Here is a 21,193-nt window from a genome sequence, read left to right on the forward strand (position 1 = left end):
ATATTTTCCTGTTTCTTGTAGTAATTTCTGCGGTTACTTTTGAATGTGCAATGTTGAATTTTGACTTGTTGCTGCGATGCTGTGGGACGATGTATTGGTTAAGATTTTGTATTGTTTTACCTACTTTTACAGGTCTGATGATGTCGTAGTCGAAGTTCCCAAGAATCCTGGCGATGCAGTGTGGAGATGGGAATGCATCAAGGGACAGTGCGAGAAGTTGCCCATCACGGATGGTGATCGAGACACCGCTTTGAGTCTCGGCGCTTGTAAAATGTTCTGCAATGAATTCGGTCAGTGCTAGTTTTAGTTGATACTTTTGATGTTACACAGTTGATTCGTTCGATGTTGATTTATTCGATGTTTTACAGGTAACATGTGGCCACGTCCAAGTAGGATTGAACTCGGGAATAATTTGGTGCACATGAACAGAAATAGTTTTGATATCTTACTGCAGAATACTGACGGGCCTGCGGCTGATTTGATGAGATCTGCTATTCGTGTAATTGAACATTTCGCTTGTTTGTAACTCTGACTTGCAATTGCGATTGATTTAAATGAACGATTTTATTTTTTTAGAGGTTCCGTACTCAATTGCAAAGCGTGATACCCCCTGGTGCTACAGTTACAGAAGGTGGCAGGACCGTATCTATCAACGTTAATATTAGAGATAACAGCTATATTGGTATTTTATTATTACTTGTTTTTGATTTATGTATTATGTTATAAAATTTGGAATGGGTTTTGATTATTCATTTAAATATTAAAGCTTTACAATTGGATACTGATGAAAGCTATACCGTGGAGTTGAGAACGTCGTCTGATGGTCGACTGACTGGAGATATTCGAGCTGAGAACTTCTTTGGTGCCAGGAATGCATTGGAAACTTTGATTCAATTTGCTATTTTCGATGATATTCGATCTGAAATACAGGTAATTAAATGAAATGTTTATTACACTTAAAATTGCTATCTTGATAATCTTATATAATAATATTATAATATAGATTGATAATCTTATATAATAATATTATAATATAGATTGATTATCTTATATAATAATATTATAATATAGATTGATAATCTTATATTATATAATCTATCTTGATATATAAAAATCAATGTTTGTCTATCTGTCTGTCACGTATGTGTTCCCGGGTGACCGTGAAAAAGTCGAAAATGTTCGTTTACCATGCATACATATGAAAAACGGTTAGTATATATGCATATCAGTGGCGTTCGCTAAAAGTCTCTCTCCCCCCGTCATACATCCTCACTTAATTTGCGCGAGCAGGATACAACAGGAACAAAAGGAACAGGCTTTTCCTCCCGTATCCTGCGCGCGCACATTTAACAAGGCTGTATGACAAAAAGAGGGATAATTTCACCGCATGCCACTGATATATATATATATATATATATATATATATATATATATATATATATATATATATATATTTATATATATATATATATATTTATATATATATATATATATATATATATATATATATATATATATATATATATATATATATATATATATATATATATATATATATATATATATATTATATATACATAGTACTGTTTACGATGCACCCTTTTTTTTTGATCTTTCGACTTACGATCTTTCGATTTTCGATCTTTGCCTTCCGATATTTGCTTTTTCGACCTTTTCACTTTCGGTCCCGTGAGGTAGATCCATGTGTTCCCATACCATTCAACCGATTGCGATGAAACTTACATGAGTTATTGTATGCATGTCTGTGATGGTTTCTGTAAAAAAAATCGCACAAAAACGGGAACCGACACTGAAAAACTCGAAATTAACGAGACACCACTATTTGAGTACATAAATCATACTCAAATAGTGGTGACATAGTAGGTAGGATGGTTTTTAGTCAATTTTTTAATGGAGGAACCGTTTCAACAATGAAATGAGAAAAATTGGCAAACTCTGATAGGAAACGATCGACTTGGAGTCACAAATATCCAAGTCTGACCAGTAGCATTCCAGATAATACACTCAGAATGAATTCTTTTCAATCGAGGACAACTCACGGGATCGAACCCGACGCCTCTCGGTGCTAGGCAAAAGCCCAAGTATGTATTTATAATTTACGATTTTTATACATTTTCAGATGGTTGGTAGTCTTTTAGTCGAAGACAAACCGTATTATCCATACAGAGGTATTCTTTTGGACACCTCGAGAAATTTCTTCTCCGTTGATTCCATCAAACGAACTTTGGGTATTTATTTACTTGATTAATATGGAATATTCCAACATATGGTACATTGTTAATGATTTGATAATTTTTAGATGCGATGGCTATTTCCAAGTTGAACACTTTCCATTGGCATATCACAGACTCGCACAGCTTCTCATTTGTGTCGAAGTCCAACCCAAATCTTAGCAAGCTCGGAGCCATCACACCATACAAGGTAAAAATACTTAAAAATATTTCAAATAGCTCTCGAAGATGGGCATTTTTACATTTTGTTGAAATTTTTTTCAGGTTTATTCTGCTGCCCAAATCATCGATATCGTAAGGTACGGATTGGAAAGAGGTATTAGAGTTATGCCTGAATTTGATGCACCAGCTCATGTAGGTGAAGGTTGGCAAGGAACCAATTTGACCGTGTGCTTTAGGGTGAATTTTCTAATAATTTTATGTAGTGGAATTTTATTTGAGTTTTTTTTCAATGATTTATAAACTGTTTTAGAAAGAGCCATGGCAAGAATTTTGCGTTGAACCTCCATGCGGACAATTTGATGTCACTAAAGACGCTCTGTATGATGTTCTTCAGGGAATCTACAATGACATGTTTGGTAGGCTTTTTATGTGTAAAATAAATATCAATAAAACACTGAACACGTTTGCAATGTGTAAAATTTTTGTTTAGAATTGTTCAAGCCTGATATTTTCCACATGGGAGGAGATGAAGTGCACAACGAATGCTGGAATTCATCTGCTGAAATTCAAAACTGGATGAAAGACAAAGGGTGGGGTCTAGAAAAGCAAGATTTCTTCAAATTGTGGGAATATTTCCAACAGAAAGCTCAAGCTAACGTATTTAAGGTATAGACAATTGATTTTATTTAAGGTATAGACATTTGTTTTCCAATAAAATCACCAATACTTACTTGAGATCCTGACAATTTTTCTACAGTCAAATAATGGAAAGAAATTGCCGTTGATTTTATGGACCAGCACTCTCACAGAGTTCGAACACATCGACGAGTATTTGTCTAATGAAGATTACATCATTCAGGTAATTCATTAATTCAACTACAATAGATTATATATAAAAACGAATGCGATGTATGTATGTTTGTGGGTATGTGGTGGACGCGTCGACCAGTATGGAGATTTCAAAAAAACAAATTTTAGAACGCCAGTAGTATATGTTGTGCCTAGAGATATTTAACACATTCAGCCCGGCGCATGATTTCATACATTTGCCCATGTGACGGCACTGTCACGCGTATCGACACCCAATTACGCGTGACGGCATTAAATCACTTTATATAATGAGTTGTCCCTAAATCTTTAGAATTTTATAGGAATTTTAGTGTTGGGATGCTCAATGAAGTGGAACCGTAAAATTATAGTCTGCTATAGCACTATCCGCGTGGTCACCGGTGGTACACGCCGGGTTGAACGTGTTAATAAAATAAATACACGCGAACGAGGCGCACAACCAATCAGCGTGAAGTGGTCCACGTGGACTAAAACGTTTGACCAATTAGAGCAACGACGATACATTCTGACCAATGGGTGCATTTTAAGCATCCGCTATATGGATGTGGCGTGATGATTGATCGTGTTGAGGAGACGCGGGGGAGTGTGGAGCGTCTGACATGTGCTCTTGATATTGAGCACCTGACTTGGACTGGGTGACGTGAGTATCAGATGTGCTGCGCGGGAGCACACACACATCCACGAAGATATACACACACATATTCATAATTTCGAACCGGTGAACGTGTTGGATCGGCGAGCGTGTAATGCGCGCACTCAACATTTCACTATTAATACGTGCGCGTGTCTATATATAACCTTACAATATGTTTGTATATAACATACATATAACTTTATTTCAATTCCATTCTGAAACCACCCGTTCAAATCAACGGGCACAACACTAGTCCTCTAATAGTAACCAAATTTCTATAATGAATCTTTAATTTCAAGATATGGACCACTGGAACGGATCCAGAAATAGCCGGACTTTTAAACAAAGGCTACAGATTGATTATATCAAACTATGACGCTCTATACTTCGATTGTGGTTTCGGTGCATGGGTCGGAGAAGGTATGTAATCGGCAATAATTTAATCGATGAGAAATGTGCAATAAAAATCGCAAATCATTCATGACGGTACTATTTCAGGAAACAATTGGTGTTCTCCATACATCGGTTGGCAAAAAGTATACGACAACAGTCCAAAACAAATGGCCGGAGCTCATGGAAATTTGATCCTCGGTGAGAAAACTTTACAAATGTCATACTAAATTAACATGTGTTGATGTGTTTATTTATTTGTGAATTTATTGCTGTTTAGGTGGAGAAGCGGCTCTTTGGGCAGAACAAGCCGATACGTCCAATTTGGATAATAGACTGTGGCCTCGAGCGGGTGCTATGGCAGAAAGATTGTGGGCTGAACCCAACACCACTTGGAGAAGCGCAGAAAGAAGAATGTTGCATTATAGGTAGTTTTTTCTATATATGGATTTTAATTTATGTAAAATGGTATTACTTTTAATTACACTTGATTATTTTTTCAATAGGGAACGACTGGTCAATATGGGAGTATTGGCTGATTCTCTACAGCCTGAATGGTGCTACCAAAATGAAGGATATTGTTACGCTTGATTTGTGCAATTAACTCTATTATATAACAGCTGCTTTAATTACTGCACTCCTAATCTATATGACTTAAATAGAAAGCTGTACATTTTTTACATGTTATGTGATACTTATTTTTAAAATTATGCAATATTATACGAACAAGTTAAAATAAACGAAATATTTCTATTTTTAATCGAGTATTTTTTTTATATTGTACTGTACCTAGACTTACTTGGTCTGAATGCTAACCCTTTGAATGCTGACCAACGCCGATCGGCGTTTTGCCAACAAGTCTATGGGCCTGAAAAACGCCGATAGGCGTTGTATTTTGAGCATGTACAAAGTAAACAAGAATACTACCCGCTAAGCCTCTCCTGGCAGCATTGAACATGGGTCGTGTAATCCGTGTCAACGTTTATAAAGACTGGTTTACACCTGAATTTATAACCATAGCAGAATTTCCAGATGGAAATCCCTAACTGCTGAGTATTTTAGATTGTGGCTTGGCATTTAGATTGTGAGCATTTCATTTTAACAACAATGAAGAAGATGGAACTAGTTTTGGAAAAATACATTATTTAATAGACTTCTATTGTTGCAAGTTATATTAGAGAGTCTAAACACACCTTTATAAAACTTGAAATCCTCGGCGGTACTTATCTAGGGTTTTTTTGGATTAGCTACAATTTTTATACTTGCTTTCTATTGGATTTCTAAATAATTCTAGTTGGATATGTTGGCGAAATTTTCAACAGTAAAGACTTCAGTACTCAAAGGGTTAAAATTTGTGTTAAATAAATGCAGATCTACTGCTGAATATTGGCATTTGAAACTTCCTTCTAAATGTTAATAAAATGCAAGGTTTAATATGATTAACTTTGTTTCTGAGAAACTAAATCAATAATAATTGCCCAATGATCAAACATTTTTAGTTTAGTTGAATTTAAATAACTTCATTGCAATAAGTGGATATTTCGCCGTTTTATTATGTTTAAAAATATAAATAAAACGTCATTTTTTTTACATATGTATTGTATAATATAAGCATTATAAAGGTTATGTATTTATGTTTATTAAAATATTAATCTACACATTTGTTGACTTAAAATAATGACAAAATACTTATTTCATTGATCAAAGTTTTTATGACGATGATGAAGCTCTTAAAAATGAATGGTTATAAAGATTTTCAAATGAACAGATCTATAGCTTGTTTTATTCAAGTATGTAAATTTATATAATGAGATGAAATCTAATAAATTATCTAGTTAAAATAAAAAAAAATCGCTAGCATGATTAAATATAGAAAGGAATCTTTGGAAGAAAATGTTTACGACCATGCATCTTCAGCACGACCGAATTTGAAAACTAGCGAGCCTGCAAAAATGAAGGCGTTTTGTAAGAAGATTGCAACTCCAGGCCAATCGTGTTTGCCCTCTGAAAGGTAAAATTAATGTACAACAATGAAATCAAATTGCAAAAAATTATAAAAAAAGGCCAAAACATTGATTAAATATCACTCACCAACGTTGACATAGTTTGCAAATAGTATCCAGCACGCTGCGATCAGAGATGCAAAGCCCATCACGAAACCAAGGAAGAGCCACAATCGAGCTCCTCTAGGTCCGATACATCCACCGGAGTAGGCATCTCCCCTCACCTGTATACAAATTGAGCACAGTTAAAAACTGAATATAAATCATATACTATAGTAGAATTTAAAAATCGTTTTATTTTACCTGTGCATTCGATACCGTATTCACCATCAAAAGCGACAGAGTGGCGAACACGCCACAGACGTGTGACGCATTTGGAAGGTCACCGGGGTACACTGATGCTGCGTCTATGATAGTCCACCAGCCCACGGAGAACTAAAGGTGTTTCATTTTTGGTATTTAGAATGTTAATATAGACGGGGACATTGGTACGATATACTTACGAGCAATCCAGCTACCAAGGAGGCAATGGCGTTACGTTTGTCGTCTGCAGCAAACCAGACACAGTTGGGTGCTACACCACTACATGCTTCCATGCAATTCATCTTGACAAGGAGAATAATATGATAGATGGAATGAAATCACAAAGCAACAGCGATCTAATAGTTGACGCTTTAAATGACAGCTGGTGTGTCACTGTGTAGCCGTAACATCAATATTCACGGCCATTATAAATACTTGTCTAAAGCTTAAAAAATGGTAATTGGATTAATAGTCACATTGCGATCGCCCAAATGACAATTTTTGCCACTCCAATACGGAATATTTGGCACTCGAGTTCTCGTTAGTATGATAGTTATCGTTAGTATGATGCACTTTTCGGCTGCCAGATTTTCCGTTGTAGAGATTTTAGTGACTTTTGGGTGAGCGCTTTGTGACCGAGCCTAAAAAATTAGTAAACGCGTTTATAAAGTTCAATATATTATGGGGGATGAACGAATGAGACGACTGGCATGTTAATGCACGTGTTTATTATATGACAGCTGAAGGCAGAGTGAGTAGCGGCTCTCCGAACCCAAACGAGTTGATCTCCACTCGCAGGAAGGCAACCAAACTCGACCATGTCGTATAAGCGAGCCGCCACAATATGAAATATTTTACATCATAATTTACTTCAAATGGAAATTTCAAATTCATCTAGTAAAGAGGAAAGCAATAATTGATGGTAGAAGAGTTTCGGTAATTCGAATTCCCAACATGTATTAGAGCAGGGGCTCCCAGCCTTTTTGTTCCCTAGAGCGCCTTATAAAATATCGGTAGGGCGGCGGGCACCACCTAGTTTTTCTAAGGATATTTATAATTGGACAAGGGTAATAAATATTAAACAAAAATAATTTCAAAATAATAAAATTATTGTTCAAATTACATACACACAAAGAAACGTACATACAAAATGTAAGACTAATGTAAATGTAAACAAAAAATACACATACAAAGAAAACATTTTATAGAAAAATATAATATCAATCTGTCAATGTGATCTTTGGAATTGCATTTCTTTGGCCAGTGCCTCATAATTAGGAGAGTATGACGATAATCCTGTTAGCAAACAATCATAAAGATGCTAATCGGTGAGTCGAGATCTATATCTTGATTTTATTAAATTCATGTTTGAAACAATGCTTCGCTTAGATATGTCGAACCGAAAAATGATTTAATTTTATATGCCGGTTTTTTTTTCAAAAATGGGAACTTTTCTCTGTCCATTGTATTCCAGAAGTCCTCTGATAATAAGTATTTTAGTAAAATATCATTCTTAAGGTCCAAAATTTCTAACTCTAGTTCTTCTGCCTTCCCTTGAACAAAATCTGCAATACATGCGGCTATTTCCATTACATTTATTTGGCAAGTAAACGGATTGATACAGAAGGAGACAATTGGCTCGATATTTGTAAACTGCAGAAATCTCTCTTCAAACTGTTTTTGAAGCACTTGAAGGTGCTTAATAAATAATGACACGTTTAATTCATTGTCCTAGCATTTTCTCTATATGTGGGAAATGCACGAGAGACTTGATCTGCAGATGTGATATCAACAAAACCAATTTTGCTTTAAATGAGTTTACAGAGCTTATCATTTCGGCTATATTTTTGTCTTTTCCCTGCAACTCCAAATTTAAAGAATAAAATTTTTCCATTGTGTCTGTGAGAAAAACCAAATCCACCAACAAGCAAGAGTCAGTTCATCAAAATTTTTACTTTTATCGTTTATAAATGTTTTTATTTCTTCAATTAAGCTCACAAATCTTGCAAGAACTTTACCTTTACTGAGCCAACGTACTTCAGTATGCAGGATGAGATCATGTTCTTTATCTTCAGTATCTTCTAACAGGGCCTTGAAAAGTCAATGTTGCAATGGAGCTACTCGAATAGAGTTGACTATTTTTGTAACTATTTTCATAACGTGTTCAAAGGGCAGTATTTTATTTACAAAACAGAGCTTCCTGATTGCCGTTAGCCTCTAGACAAGGCGCGACAAGTACAAGGACGAAAGCTAAGAAACCACTCAAACATACGATATCGCAAACATACGTACGAATATAATAAACCTAGGCACTCAACAATGTTAAAACTCTAACAAATAAATAAAAATAATTTATATTTTTAATTAGTGTTGCTGAAAAAAATTCTGTCACGGTCAAATAGTGGCGGGCGCATACAAATCGGTCCGCGGGCGCCATGGCGCCCACGTGCACCATGCAACATTATTTCGCAAAAAGCTACTTCGGGCAAGGTAATTGGACTATTCGTCACATTGCGGTGGTCACAAAGACAATTTTTGCCATGAAAATCGCGAATACACAATATTTGGCACACAAATTCTCGTTAGTATGATAGTTATCGTTAGTATGATGGACTTTTCGGCTGCCAGATGTTCCGTTATAGAGATTTTAGCGACTTTGTGACCAGTAATCACCGAACCATTTGTGGCAGCGGGTGGGATGATTTTTGCCAATTTGATGGAGTAACCGTTTCAACAATGAAATCAGATAAATTGGCAAACTCTAATAGGAAACGATCGACTTCACAAATATCCAACTCTGACCAGCAGCATTAAAGATTAGCATGAGATCGAAGCCAGTAACCTCTTAGTGCTAAACATAAAATCAACCATCGAGCCATACTGGTGGCTATTATGTTTAATTATGAAAATTTTGGCCAGTCGCAGAAATCTTGGAATTTCTAAGAATCTTTAAACATTAATTTTTCGTGCTCCTGTCCATTACTAATGGATAACAAAATATTATTTTGCCCTTTATTGGCTTTGGTGTATTGTATGAAGTCAATGTACTAATAAGAAATTTCTTATATTGTTTTAATCTTTTGTATTTTAATATTATTTCAAAAATACAATACATATTTACATCACTAAATGTTCACATTATTACTATTACTTTAAAATAATGTCATAGTAAAAAAATAATAGTTTAAAAAAACTTTGTATTATTAACTTAAATTAAAGTAATAGATATATTGATGGTTTTTAATAACTTATTATGCAAGTAGTATCACTAATAATTATGTTAAGCTACTAATAAATGCACTAATTTTAAGCTTCTATGAACAAGTTGTGGCATCGTCATCATCATCATATATGCATTAAATCATATTTCTCTAGCACTCAACATTCAAATACATTTTTACATTAATATTATAACGTATTTTAATTAATGCTTTATATTGATTTGTTATTATTAGGTGCATAGTTGTTGTCCAACGGCTGGAATTCCACATACACATGATCGTCCTCCTTTACCATTCAAAAGACATAAATGAGTCTTTGGACATTGCCCATTATCATATTGACATAAATTAGACAAAGAACGGCATTCGTTCAATACTGCAGCCATTCCATATAACTTATTTCCACTTCCACCTAATGGAACATCTATTGATGCTTGTTTTTGATTTGTAGATTTTTCCACACTCTCTACTTTTTGGCTGAAACAAAATAGGTATATTATATTTTCACAATAATCATATATGTATGTAGGGGTAGAATTGAAAGAAAGGCTGATGTATGGGCTATGGCTGAGAAAGGGTATGTTACGACTGATTGTGAGAAGGGGATTGAAAGGGGCAGGGATGTAACGGTCAGTAGCAGTTGGACCTGTGCTCCGCGCGGTTGGTCGCTAAACATGCCTGGAAACGCACGTGTTTGATCTTCACCTAAACCGCCACATCCCAACCGTAGTCCTGAACAGCGTCAACTGTCAGGAATCTCTACCACATATATGTGCCTTATTATTGATTAAATTGAATATGATAAAAAACAAGCTTACGTTGACCAATCAGTCCAATACAAATGTGTTGGAGTTATTGCTAATCCGAATGGATATGTACAATCTGGAGCAACTGTCCGCCTTGACATGGTGTCAATTTGTATGCATTCAATCGACTTGGTTCCAGCATCTGCATAGCACAGCTCATCAGAGTCCCAATCGATTGCTAGTGAATTAGGCAAAGTGACGAATTCACCACTGAGGAAAATTTCTCTACCGGTGCCGTCCATATTAGCCCATTCAATTTTTGGACTCTTTCTATTCCAATCTGACCAGAAGATTTTTCTAAAAATCGGTACATTTTATTTATGCACATCAAGTTTAAAATTACATGTACAAAACAATTCAGATAGTTTTTTTACCCTTTATATGGATGAACGGCGATTCCTCTTGGATCGACTAAATCAGTATCGATTAAAGTTTTTCGCACCTTAGTTTCTAAGTTAGCAACTTCAACAGTATCTTTGCGAGAATCTGTCCAAAATATGTTCCTAGAAACCCAATCTATACTTATACCTTCCGGAGATATAATGTCTGAAATATGTAAATTTATATACATACACTTTTAAATATAAATAATTATGATATTTTCAATACTTGTAATTAATATTTTATTATTAACATATAAGTACGGCTTTTTTTAGCTGTTTCTTATACTTTTATGACTTCCGGTATGTTTAGGGTGACCACATTTCCCAGGACTCCCTGTTCCAAAAAATTGTCCCCGCTATAGAAAAAAGTGTCCAAAAATTTTATAATTTTTCCCTCGATTAACTATTTTAATATTGTCAAGGAATAATAATTTTTTTTCAGAATGTACAATTCTTGTGAACAAGTTTAAAATAAAAATAATAGAATAATCGAAGTTCATGCGCCGCAGGCAGATTTTTTTTGAAACGTAAAATAAGCAAATAAAATAACTACAAATTTTCAAAAGTAGAATTGTTATCTTTAAAAGGACTGTACGTTCTGTTAAAATTACAATATCTACATAACAAAAGAAGAAATCAAAATTTACAGTTGTACATAATTTTTGCAACTAAAAGAATATCTTTTTGGAAAATTTGTAGATATTTTACACTTATTTCAAAATAATTATGATAAAAATGATAGCACATAGCGATTATTATGTTATAAAGAAATTTATATGTTACTTTAAAACGAATATATTGTATGCAAATGTATATTTATATAATAATATTTGTTTTTGGGGAAACAAATAGATTTGGAAATTCAAGAAAAAATATGGAAATATATGTATATATAATAAAACTCATATGTGGGACAAAACGGGACAAATCAAAAAATTATACGAAAACGACGAAACGAACGCAAAGAACGTAAGAAACAGGACCGTCCCGGTCAAAATCCACGGGACGTATGGTCACCCTAGGTATAATATAAATTTCAAATATAAATTTTCAGAATTAAAATTTGCGTTCTCCCTCACGGGCCCGAAAGTGAAACGCCCGAAAACGCAAATATCGGAAGGCAAAAATCGAAAGATCTTAAGTCGAAAGATAAAAAAAAAAGGGTGCATGGTAAACAGTACTATGTATATATAATATATATGAGTGGCATGCGGTGAAATTATCTATCTTTTTGTCATACAGCCTTGTTTAATACGGGAGGAAAAGCCTGTTCCTCTTGTTCCTGTTGTATACTGCTCGCGCAAATTAAGTGAGTATGTACGACGAGGGGAGAGACCCTTTTTTTATCTTTCGATTTTCGATCTTTGCCTTCCGATATTTGCGTTTTCGGGCGATTCACTTCCGGGCCCGTGAGGTAGACCCTAAAATTTGTTATATCATACTTGATTGTTTGATAAGCTTACCTTGTGTTAAAAAGTTTTCCAAAACAGTACCATCATAATTAGAGCTTTTTATCACACGACCAGTTATATCACTCCAATATACTCGACCAGCTATACAATCAACATCAAGTCCAATAGCCATTTGATAGTAAGATATTTGTATGGGTCTTCCAGGATTCTGGGCAGACGGTTGGAACGGAACCCTCAGCGTAGCCATACCCTGGTTGAGCAGCAAGAAGTTACTGTCTCGTTTAGGAATCAATTTGCAATGCGTTCCATTTCCAATGAAGCCAGGATTACATTCGCAAGCAAACCCAGACAAGTGATTGATACAAGTGGCTTGTGGGGAGCACAAATACGGATCGTGCTCGCATGTGATCTCTGCAGAGCATGTGTGTCCGTCACCGTAGAAATTGGGATTGCACGTGCATTTGTATCTGTTTTCATTGGTATCAAGATTACAATTGGCGTTCTGATCACAATCCTGTAAGGTATCGCATCCTTTCTTTAATAATATGCACTGTTCGAGTCCGTCTCCTTGATAACCAGCATCACATTGGCAGTAGTAGATTCCATATGCCGCATCCCAGTGACAAGTTGCATGTTCTGTGCACATGACTCCGTTGCAGCTATCATTGTCAGAGATGCAAGCATCGTTGCTGTCTTTAGTGTAGCCTTCTTTGCATAGGCAGACACGTCTTGAGAGATGGTATTCAGGAGAGTATTTACACTCTGCGTTTTCTTCGCAATCGTCTGATGTCCTGCAACCGATGGAGCTGCAGACGTGGCCGTCGCCTTGGTATCCGGAGCTACACACGCAGATTGACTTTCCAAGAGCTGGATCGAAAGTGCAACTGGCATGGACGTCGCATATGTCAGCGTTTTCACATGATTGTTCTACTTCTGTGCATTCAATACCATCGCCTTCAAAGCCTCCGGTGCACCTACATTGATATTTTCCAGTTGTTGAAACGTAAACACACTGTGCATACGGATGACATTTGTTTATAACATTGCAAGACACTAGAACAATGTTGTAATAAAGCATTATATATAATAAATACATATTTAATCAGAATAATAATTCAATGAATATAAATCGATGCGGTGTAAACGATCGACAAGCGCCAGACAGACTGAACCGCAGATTAACGACAGGTGTACCTTATGCGTGCGCACTGCTCGCACTTACACTAAGCGAAATCTACCCGAAGTCCCGACATACCTATGTACCTGTATACGTTCTGTGCTTCTGATACTTTAGTTCCGAATTTTGCCTTATTAAACTCGCCAGAAAGATCCAACTCAATTTGAATAATTACCATTTTAATAGTTGCATCTGTGCACATCGAAAGGTTACTCGTCATCTGATGTGCAATCTATCATTCGTGAAGTCGAGAATTGCGTTTAAAGCAGCCATCCAGTTAATCTGTCTGTCTGGCGCTTGTCGATCGTTTGCACCAAACCCAATATAAATATGTCGTAAAATTACATAATATGTATGTATAATAGAGTGGTGCTCACATAATTAAACTTATTTTTATTGTTATTTCTTAATTTATAATAAATACAAGAGTCATGGTAAAGTTTTTGCAGTCTATTTTTTGATAAAAAATAAAATAAAGTCACAACTAAAATTGATTTGGGAAGACTATGAAAATAAATTGTATCTGAGTAACTATGCTGAGAGTAACTTTTATAATAGAAAACAAATTTTTATTTATGCTTGTGGCTATTTGCAGGTACTATATCTGCGAATTATTGGCTATTTGCAGGTACTATATCTGCGACAGGCGCAAAGCTTTCTGCGCATGCGCGTGAACTTATAATCCGACTATAATTTCTTTCGAAACCAAATTTTTCGAGGTTTAAAACCAAATTTTAAGAGGTTTAAAACAAAATTTTATCAGTAAGCACGCTGACAGTGACAGTTCACGCGCATGCGCAGAAGTATTTGCGCCTGTCGCAGATATAGTACCTGCAAATAGCCATTAATTCGCAGATATAGTACCTGCAAATAGCCAATAATTTGCAGATATAGTACCTGCAAATAGCCACAACCTTTATTTATTTTAACTAATTCCGATGAAATCAACATACATACGGTCAAAGCCTGAGTGTCCTTTTGTATCATGGGGATAATTGCTATCAGGAGTGCAAATATTAAATTCTGAATTGTACTTATATGTCCAAGGACACATACATAACGTCTTATTAAAGCATTGTGGAAGTGGACGAGAAATTACTGTGAAATATATTGAAAAAAAAAAGCACTCAGATGAAGTAAACAACTAAAAAACACATACATGTCTTACTATGCCCTACTAATTAAATGTTTTTTTTTGAAACTAAATATTTGGGTTGTTTTTAATGAATGGCAATATGAGAATTTGAATTGACTTTAAAAACTTACCATCTTCTTCGTAATCTTCAGTAGACGGCGGCATAGTAGTTTCAATCATTCTGTAGCACAAGTTACCATCTCTTTGATAATTGGATGGACACACGCACCTTTCGAATACACAATCAGCATTGATCACATCACCATCGTGAGGATATGGAGTATATTCAGGTTCAGGTTCGGGTTCAGGTTGAGGTTCAGGTTCACGTTCTGGTTCACGTTCAGGTTCTCGTTCTGGTTGACGTTCTGGTTCACGTTCAGGTTGACGTTCTCGTTCAAGTTGTCGTTCACGTTCTTGTTCACGTTCTCGTTCAAGTTCTCGTTCACGTTCTCGTTCACGTTCTCGTTCACGTTCAGGTTCACGCTCGGGATATCTATAAGCAGTGCATGTGTAACCGTCTCCGACGTACCCAGGAATACATTGGCAAACGTTGGGTCCGTACTGATCGGAGCCAGAACAAGTTGCATACGGTGAGCAATTATGCAACACATCACATCCAGTTTCAGTTGGTGTTGTGTTTTCACTGTCGTCAATACATTGATATCCGTCTCCACTAAAGCCTTCGTTACATTCGCAGTACGGTTGACCACGTGATTCATAGCAACGAGCGTTGGAATCGCACTGATTCCTTGCACATGATGATGTTTGTTTACAGTCGATACCATTTCCTTCAAAGCCGGCATTGCAGTGGCAGCTGAAAGTGCCTTCTTGATTAACACACATTGCATTTACATCACAATTGTGAGTTCCAGTAGAGCATTCGTTCGTGTCGACGCATATTTGCTCATCAGACACATAAATTTCTTGATATCCCGGCTCGCAAATACATCTGAACGAATCTCTTTCTACTACACATGAACTTTTAGCTTTACATGTTTCTCTGCCTCTAACGCAAGGATCTTCATGACCCAGTGGGTATATCTTATTGCTCATTCCATACCTGATGATACGCTCCTTACTTTCATAGCCTAAGAAGTTCTTGGCAACTTTAAGATTCATAGGTTCTAAATGTGCATCTTCGGGAGTAATGAAGGGACAAGGTTGATAAGTTATAGACTGTTCTACAGTAAATGGATATTCTACTAATAAGCCTTTGTTTTTATATGAACGGGATGATTGCGATAATACGAGTCCTGGACGAGAGAGTGAAAATTGTTCTATGTAATCATTCATTTCAAGTTTAGTACCATGGGGTATTTTGGGTATTGAACCTTTGATTTCAGCTTTCATTTTGAGTTGATCGAATACATCCAAACCTTCGAATTGTTGACGAATTGTCACCTTTTCTCGGGTATCGGGGAATATAATATCAGCAGTATGGTTGAAAACACCACCGGTGATTTGATATCCATTTTTGGCACGTTCGCTAGGTTTTGCAAACAGCCAACCGATGACTCCGCCCAAGATACTCAACACTTGCATGCTGTATCCATGACGGTCTGGAGCATTGGACAATGCAGTATAAGATCGTCCATCAGAAACTACGATGTAAGCTTGCAAGTTGATCGGTTCAAGGAGTTCTCCGTTCAATTCGCCGGTGATTTCGCCATTGACTCTCAACGGAGCATCATTTTTAATGCAAGTTTTACCATTTCCGTAATATCCGTTCAAACATACACAACAAAATCCATTCTCACTGTCGACACACTGAGCCCTCAAGTGACATTGTTGTGATCCACCTTGTGAACAAGTTTTGGGCATTTCATCTGCTCTATTAAACGAAGCTGATACATTTGGCTCTTCGATATTATCACGAATGTTACCAACGCGATAAATGAACTTTCCTGCGTCGCCACAATTAGATAAACTAAAATCAAACATTCAAAAATTAAATTGATTGATAAAAATGAAATTAAAATAGAATATAGTGCTAACAACTTATCTGTATAAAAATAGGTTGTGGCTATTTGCAGGTACTATATCTGCGAATTATTGGCTATTTGCAGGTACTAAATCTGTGAATTATTGGCTATTTGCAGGTACTATATCTGCGACAGGCGCAAAGCCTTCTGCGCATGTGCGTGAACTGTCACTGTCAGCGTGTTTACTGCTAAAATTTTGTTTTAAACCTTTTAAAATTTAGTTCGAACTCGTAAAGTGACGTAGATTAAAAAATATAATCCAAATTAGTTAATATTATTAATTTTTAGAAAATTATTATCATATTGCACAACGTATAATACCTACATAGAAGTACAAGCCGTGAACTAGCTAAATGATATAAATTTATCATAACGTGCGAAATTTATTTGCATCATGTATAATGAACGATTGATTAAACAAGTCTAGCATACATTAAATGTAAGAAATTATAATCGGATTATAAGTTCACGCGCATGCGCAGAAGGCTTTGCGCCTGTCGTAGATATAGTATCTGCAAATAGCCAATAATTCGCAGATATAGTACCTGTAAATAGCCACAACCATAAAAATATGTACTATCAGGTGAAGAGGAACAAATTAGATGATTGGCATCTCGAAAAAGAACATTTTAATATTGAAAAGAAAATATATGAATAAAACTTAGCATACGAACTTGATTAAATACAAATAATTTACATATATATGTAGATTTAATGTATTCACCAAATTTCATTCAAAGTGTTCATTTTCAAGATCCAAAATCTTAGATACCAATCGTTTAGTTGTTTCCGCCCCACCATATATGAACTATAAGGAATATGTGTGAAACTTACGATACAAGGTTTCTAATATTGTCTTTGCCAGAGTCTTTCATTATAAAATATCTTCCATCTTCACCGACAAAGCCTGCTTGAGCTCTGGCATCTGAAATGCCGGCAATTTTGGTTGTAGCTTGTATCCACTGGATACCATCATCAGGATAGAGAAGTTGAACGAAGCTCTCATTGCCGTCGCTTATTATTACAACTTGGAATGTGTTTGTTTTGTCAGTGCCCTTTTTGTGATAGCCGACATTGGACCAAGTAACTATAAAAACACTCGTTGGTTGAAATCTTTGAATATTTCCAAAACTATTTTGTATATCTTCAGTGGCTTTCAGTATGCTGTATGCATCTTGTGTCTCTCTGAAATACACTGTTCCTGTGTTGGTTGTGTCTACGTTTGAATACAACGGAGCGATCACTGGATAATCCAAAGGAAATTCCATATTTATAAAAGCAGGAATGTCTGTTCTAAGCGACAGCATGCCATTTGTATTTACCTGAACAAATAATGGTACATATATATTATTTGTTTGTTTTATAATAATAATAATGATAATAATAGAGTCGATTTTTATTTAAATAATATTATATTTAAACTATGTATAAATAATTAATTTAAGCCTATTGTATAAATTTCAACATACACACAAATTGCTTGTGATAATTTTACTTCCATATAATTTATAAACTAAGTTTATGAACTTTGTTCGTTTTACTTTTGATAGCCTTTTATTATCAATATATTATTGGATGTTGTTGTTTCAGACGCGGGCTAACATATTAGTATGTATTGCTTTATTTTGAAGTAAAAAAAACTCAGAACAAAGATATGTATGACAATCATTGACCCATATACAATAACTCTGACGATCGTTTATAAAATTTATACATTACAAATGAAATATTACATAATAATATGTAATGTCCATTTTGAATTGTGATAATGATTTTTCTTAGTTTCATTTTAGAATATATGTATATGTATGTATGAAGAAACTATTGAACATACTAAAAACTAGCAGTTTTGCAGTGTGCTCTGAAAAGACAAACAAGGAAAAAGAAGCAGAATTAAGACGAGAGATATACTATCAAACCCAAAATTAAGCTATTTTAGTTATAGAACATTTATAGAAGTAACAAAGTGTTTGAATAATAGATAAAATAAAGTTCAAGAATATTCATCTTACAGATAAGTTATAACTGTAGGGCATTGTTCAAGTAGTTTATCACTATTTCAGTTTTAAGGATCATTAAAAGTTGATTGAACATTAACCATTTTTAGCTTAACTCTTAAAATCCTAGCCAATAATTTATATAACACACATAATCAACATTTTAGTTTGGCAAGCATTTTTATCAATCATTTTGTAATATATATATGTATTTATCGTCATCATTAATTAAATGAATAGGCTTTATGCTTTGTGTGTTATGCTTCTTATAGGCATTGTATATATAATATATAACGGAGAATGTTTTCCAAAAGGAGGGTTTTTCTTATATTAAGTAGTTTTTGGATGAGGGAGTTTATGTATACGTACGAATATGGTGTCATATCGTGTTCCATAGAATGTAATAGGGACTTTGAGGAATATCTCCTCGGAAGAGGTGTCATCCCCTGGTGCTAACTGATTGTCAAGGCCACGTCCGTTGGAGTAGAGGTCATCTCTGGTGATGGCTGTGGCTGAGACCACCAGTGAAGATACCAGCGCGATCACCAAACCCGCCCGCATCGTGCAGCAGCTCGCACAACACTGGACCATCTACCACTTCTTCAGCAGACTATACACGCGACGTGTGTGATTCTTCTTTTTTCTTCCTCATCTTCTGCCTCCAAAAAATCTGATACTACTTGATCGTGATCACTTTGTACTCGAGTTGAGATATATAATGCATCGGTATTTTCTTCTTTCTACATATATGTACCACTTTGGTTCGTTGAAAATTTTTAGTTTTGTTTTGTAGTTCGAGCAATTTAAGTGACTCAGGTTCAACGAAAGAAATTCTTCTAGTCTTATACTAGATTTTATAAACAACCAGTCTCCCTCACGGGACCGAAAGTGAAACGCCCGAAAACGCAAATATCGGAGGGCAAAGATCGAAAATCGAAAGATCTTAAGTCGAAAGATCAAAAAAAAAAAAAATGGGTGCATGGTAAACGGTACTATGTATATGTAATATATATGAGTGGCATGCGGTGAAATTATCTCTCTTTTTTTTGTCATACAGCCTTGTTTAATGTGCGCGCGCAGAATACGGGAGGAAAAGCCTGTTCCTCTTGTTCCTGTTGTATCCTGCTCGCGCAAATTAAGTGAGTATTATTAGTTTACCATGCACACTTTTTTATCTTTCGACTTAAGATCTTTCGATTTTCGATGTTTGCCTTCTGATATTTGCGTTTTCGGGCCCGCGAGGGAGACCGGTTGAAATCATATGAAATGGTCTCAATAACAATATAATGAGACACGAAATTGGCAAATTCTGGCAGGAAGTAGTTGATCTGTACCACAATCAATTCTTCCCGGCAACTAGAACAAAATTCAAAAACATTGTCGTCAGAATCAGATTATAATCAGAAACTCGATTATGGAATTCATATTCGATTTAATTTTGTAAGACATATTATATTATATTATATTATAATTTTGGATATGACAAAACTGATTTCAAGAAAAATACACAGAAATTATGTATTAAGATGTTTGCGTTAGGCTAGAGGTCCATAGAAGTGTGCTTCCTACCAAGCTAACTGGAATGAGATATGTCCGGAAATGGTTACTACATACATACTATAAGGATTACAATGAAATCAATGTATTGACATAATCTATGTATCATCATCATCATCATTTACAGCCATTCGCCATTAACTGTTGGATGAAAGCCTCTCCAACACGCTTCCATTCGTCTTTATTTTCTCATCACCACACATTCTTCTAATTTCCTCCAACCATCTTCCTTGCGGCCTTCCTTCAAACTTTTAAATTAGCACTTTCTTTGTCCACCTTTCATCTAATCTTCTAGCTACGTACCACTTAAATCTCTTCACTCTCTCCGCTATATACCCTTATCATTAGAGGTAGGACCAGAAGCGTGCTTTTTCCAGGAAACAGGGCGTTTAGGGTTTGTTTTCTAGGAAAAAGAGCAAACTACAAAGCTAGAGTGCAAAAAAAAGGTTCATAATAAAAATTAACAATGCACGGCAAACAATAAACAAAGAACGGCACGCTTCCGGTCCTACCTCTACTTATAATACTTCTCACACACGTATTCATCGTCATGCTGAGCATACAGTGTTCCATACTATTTTGAGTGAATGTATGTATGTATAGTATTTGGTTATTTGGATTTTAAAGCACTAAAGTTTTTACTGCTATTGTTCAGTATTATTTGTATCTTTCCTATATAACATATGTATGTATCTATGTGGAGCAGGGCCGCGCCTAAGAGTTCGGCCGGCTGTGTGCAAACTTAAATCGGCCGCTATTTAATTTTATCAGCATTTGTATAAATCATATCAATAAAAAAAAAGTGCATTGGAGTCAGTGCAAAAATATTACCTTGTGATAAATATCGTGTGAGAAAATGTTAATCACTATAAAAATTAACAAGAAAAACAGACAGAAAACCAAAACGTTTAGTTCTGACCAGGAGCAGAC

General features: G+C 35.4%; 4 protein-coding genes across 6 annotated transcripts in view; 1 reads left to right on the top strand and 3 right to left on the bottom strand.

Moving 5' to 3' along the window:
* Hexo1 (beta-hexosaminidase 1) overlaps positions 1-5,049 on the top strand; it is a 20,695-nt gene extending 15,646 nt beyond the window's left edge. For 2 of the 3 annotated variants that reach the window (XM_077439974.1, XM_077439972.1), the window contains 14 exons: positions 133-290; positions 369-499; positions 577-682; positions 767-930; positions 2,141-2,249; positions 2,321-2,442; positions 2,517-2,651; positions 2,725-2,830; positions 2,905-3,080; positions 3,172-3,273; positions 4,197-4,317; positions 4,396-4,488; positions 4,568-4,715; positions 4,794-5,046. In XM_077439974.1, the coding sequence (XP_077296100.1) occupies positions 133-290; positions 369-499; positions 577-682; positions 767-930; positions 2,141-2,249; positions 2,321-2,442; positions 2,517-2,651; positions 2,725-2,830; positions 2,905-3,080; positions 3,172-3,273; positions 4,197-4,317; positions 4,396-4,488; positions 4,568-4,715; positions 4,794-4,878 (1,756 nt within the window). In that variant the 3' untranslated portion in view covers positions 4,879-5,046. Of the gene's footprint in view, positions 1-132; positions 291-368; positions 500-576; positions 683-766; positions 931-2,140; positions 2,250-2,320; positions 2,443-2,516; positions 2,652-2,724; positions 2,831-2,904; positions 3,081-3,171; positions 3,274-4,196; positions 4,318-4,395; positions 4,489-4,567; positions 4,716-4,793 lie in introns of all 3 variants that reach the window. The other variant, XM_077439973.1, reaches the window with a different exon arrangement.
* Positions 4,871-7,346, bottom strand: LOC143918207 (transmembrane protein 50A). Its single transcript, XM_077439977.1, has 4 exons — positions 6,794-7,346; positions 6,594-6,725; positions 6,379-6,514; positions 4,871-6,291 (listed from the first exon to the last, which is right to left on the bottom strand). Exons 1-4 carry the CDS (start codon positions 6,893-6,895, stop codon positions 6,185-6,187), a joined length of 477 nt encoding a protein of 158 aa, XP_077296103.1. The 5' UTR covers positions 6,896-7,346; the 3' UTR covers positions 4,871-6,184.
* A 970-nt stretch (positions 7,347-8,316) lies between these two features.
* Positions 8,317-9,030, bottom strand: LOC143917742 (general transcription factor II-I repeat domain-containing protein 2B-like). Its single transcript, XM_077439323.1, has 3 exons — positions 9,010-9,030; positions 8,549-8,684; positions 8,317-8,492 (listed from the first exon to the last, which is right to left on the bottom strand). Exons 1-3 carry the CDS (start codon positions 9,028-9,030, stop codon positions 8,317-8,319), a joined length of 333 nt encoding a protein of 110 aa, XP_077295449.1.
* Positions 9,031-9,667: 637 nt separating this feature from the next.
* Ndg (Nidogen) lies at positions 9,668-19,335 on the bottom strand. Its single transcript, XM_077439209.1, has 7 exons — positions 19,076-19,335; positions 17,544-18,031; positions 14,859-16,654; positions 12,467-13,468; positions 10,995-11,166; positions 10,633-10,917; positions 9,668-10,291 (listed from the first exon to the last, which is right to left on the bottom strand). The coding sequence occupies exons 1-7, from the start codon at positions 19,295-19,297 to the stop codon at positions 10,045-10,047; spliced, it is 4,212 nt and encodes a 1,403-aa protein (XP_077295335.1). The 5' UTR covers positions 19,298-19,335; the 3' UTR covers positions 9,668-10,044.
* Between the last annotated feature and the right edge of the window lie 1,858 nt (positions 19,336-21,193).

Source organism: Arctopsyche grandis, chromosome 10, assembly GCF_051622035.1.
Source record: "Arctopsyche grandis isolate Sample6627 chromosome 10, ASM5162203v2, whole genome shotgun sequence".
Classification (NCBI taxonomy): domain Eukaryota; kingdom Metazoa; phylum Arthropoda; class Insecta; order Trichoptera; family Hydropsychidae; genus Arctopsyche; species Arctopsyche grandis.

Bases quoted from the DNA above. Each gene is read 5' to 3' on its own strand.
- LOC143918207 (XM_077439977.1), bottom strand. From the start codon at position 6,895: ATGAATTGCATGGAAGCATGTAGTGGTGTAGCACCCAACTGTGTCTGG. The intron at 6,726-6,793 runs GTAAGTATATCG...AAACACCTTTAG, and splicing joins CCTTGGTAGCTGGATTGCTC to TTCTCCGTGGGCTGGTGGAC. The intron at 6,515-6,593 runs GTAAAATAAAAC...ATTTGTATACAG, and splicing joins ATACGGTATCGAATGCACAG to GTGAGGGGAGATGCCTACTC.
- LOC143917742 (XM_077439323.1), bottom strand. From the start codon at position 9,030: ATGGCGCCCGCGGACCGATTT. The intron at 8,685-9,009 runs GTATGCGCCCGC...TGACTTTTCAAG, and splicing joins TGGCGCCCGCGGACCGATTT to GCCCTGTTAGAAGATACTGA. The intron at 8,493-8,548 runs GTAAAAATTTTG...TTTTTCTCACAG, and splicing joins AACATTTATAAACGATAAAA to ACACAATGGAAAAATTTTAT.
- Ndg (XM_077439209.1), bottom strand. From the start codon at position 19,297: ATGGTCCAGTGTTGTGCGAGCTGCTGCACGATGCGGGCGGGTTTGGTG. The intron at 16,655-17,543 runs GTAAGTTTCACA...GTTTGATTTTAG, and splicing joins AATATTAGAAACCTTGTATC to TTTATCTAATTGTGGCGACG. The intron at 10,918-10,994 runs GTAAAAAAACTA...ACCGATTTTTAG, and splicing joins GCCGTTCATCCATATAAAGG to AAAAATCTTCTGGTCAGATT.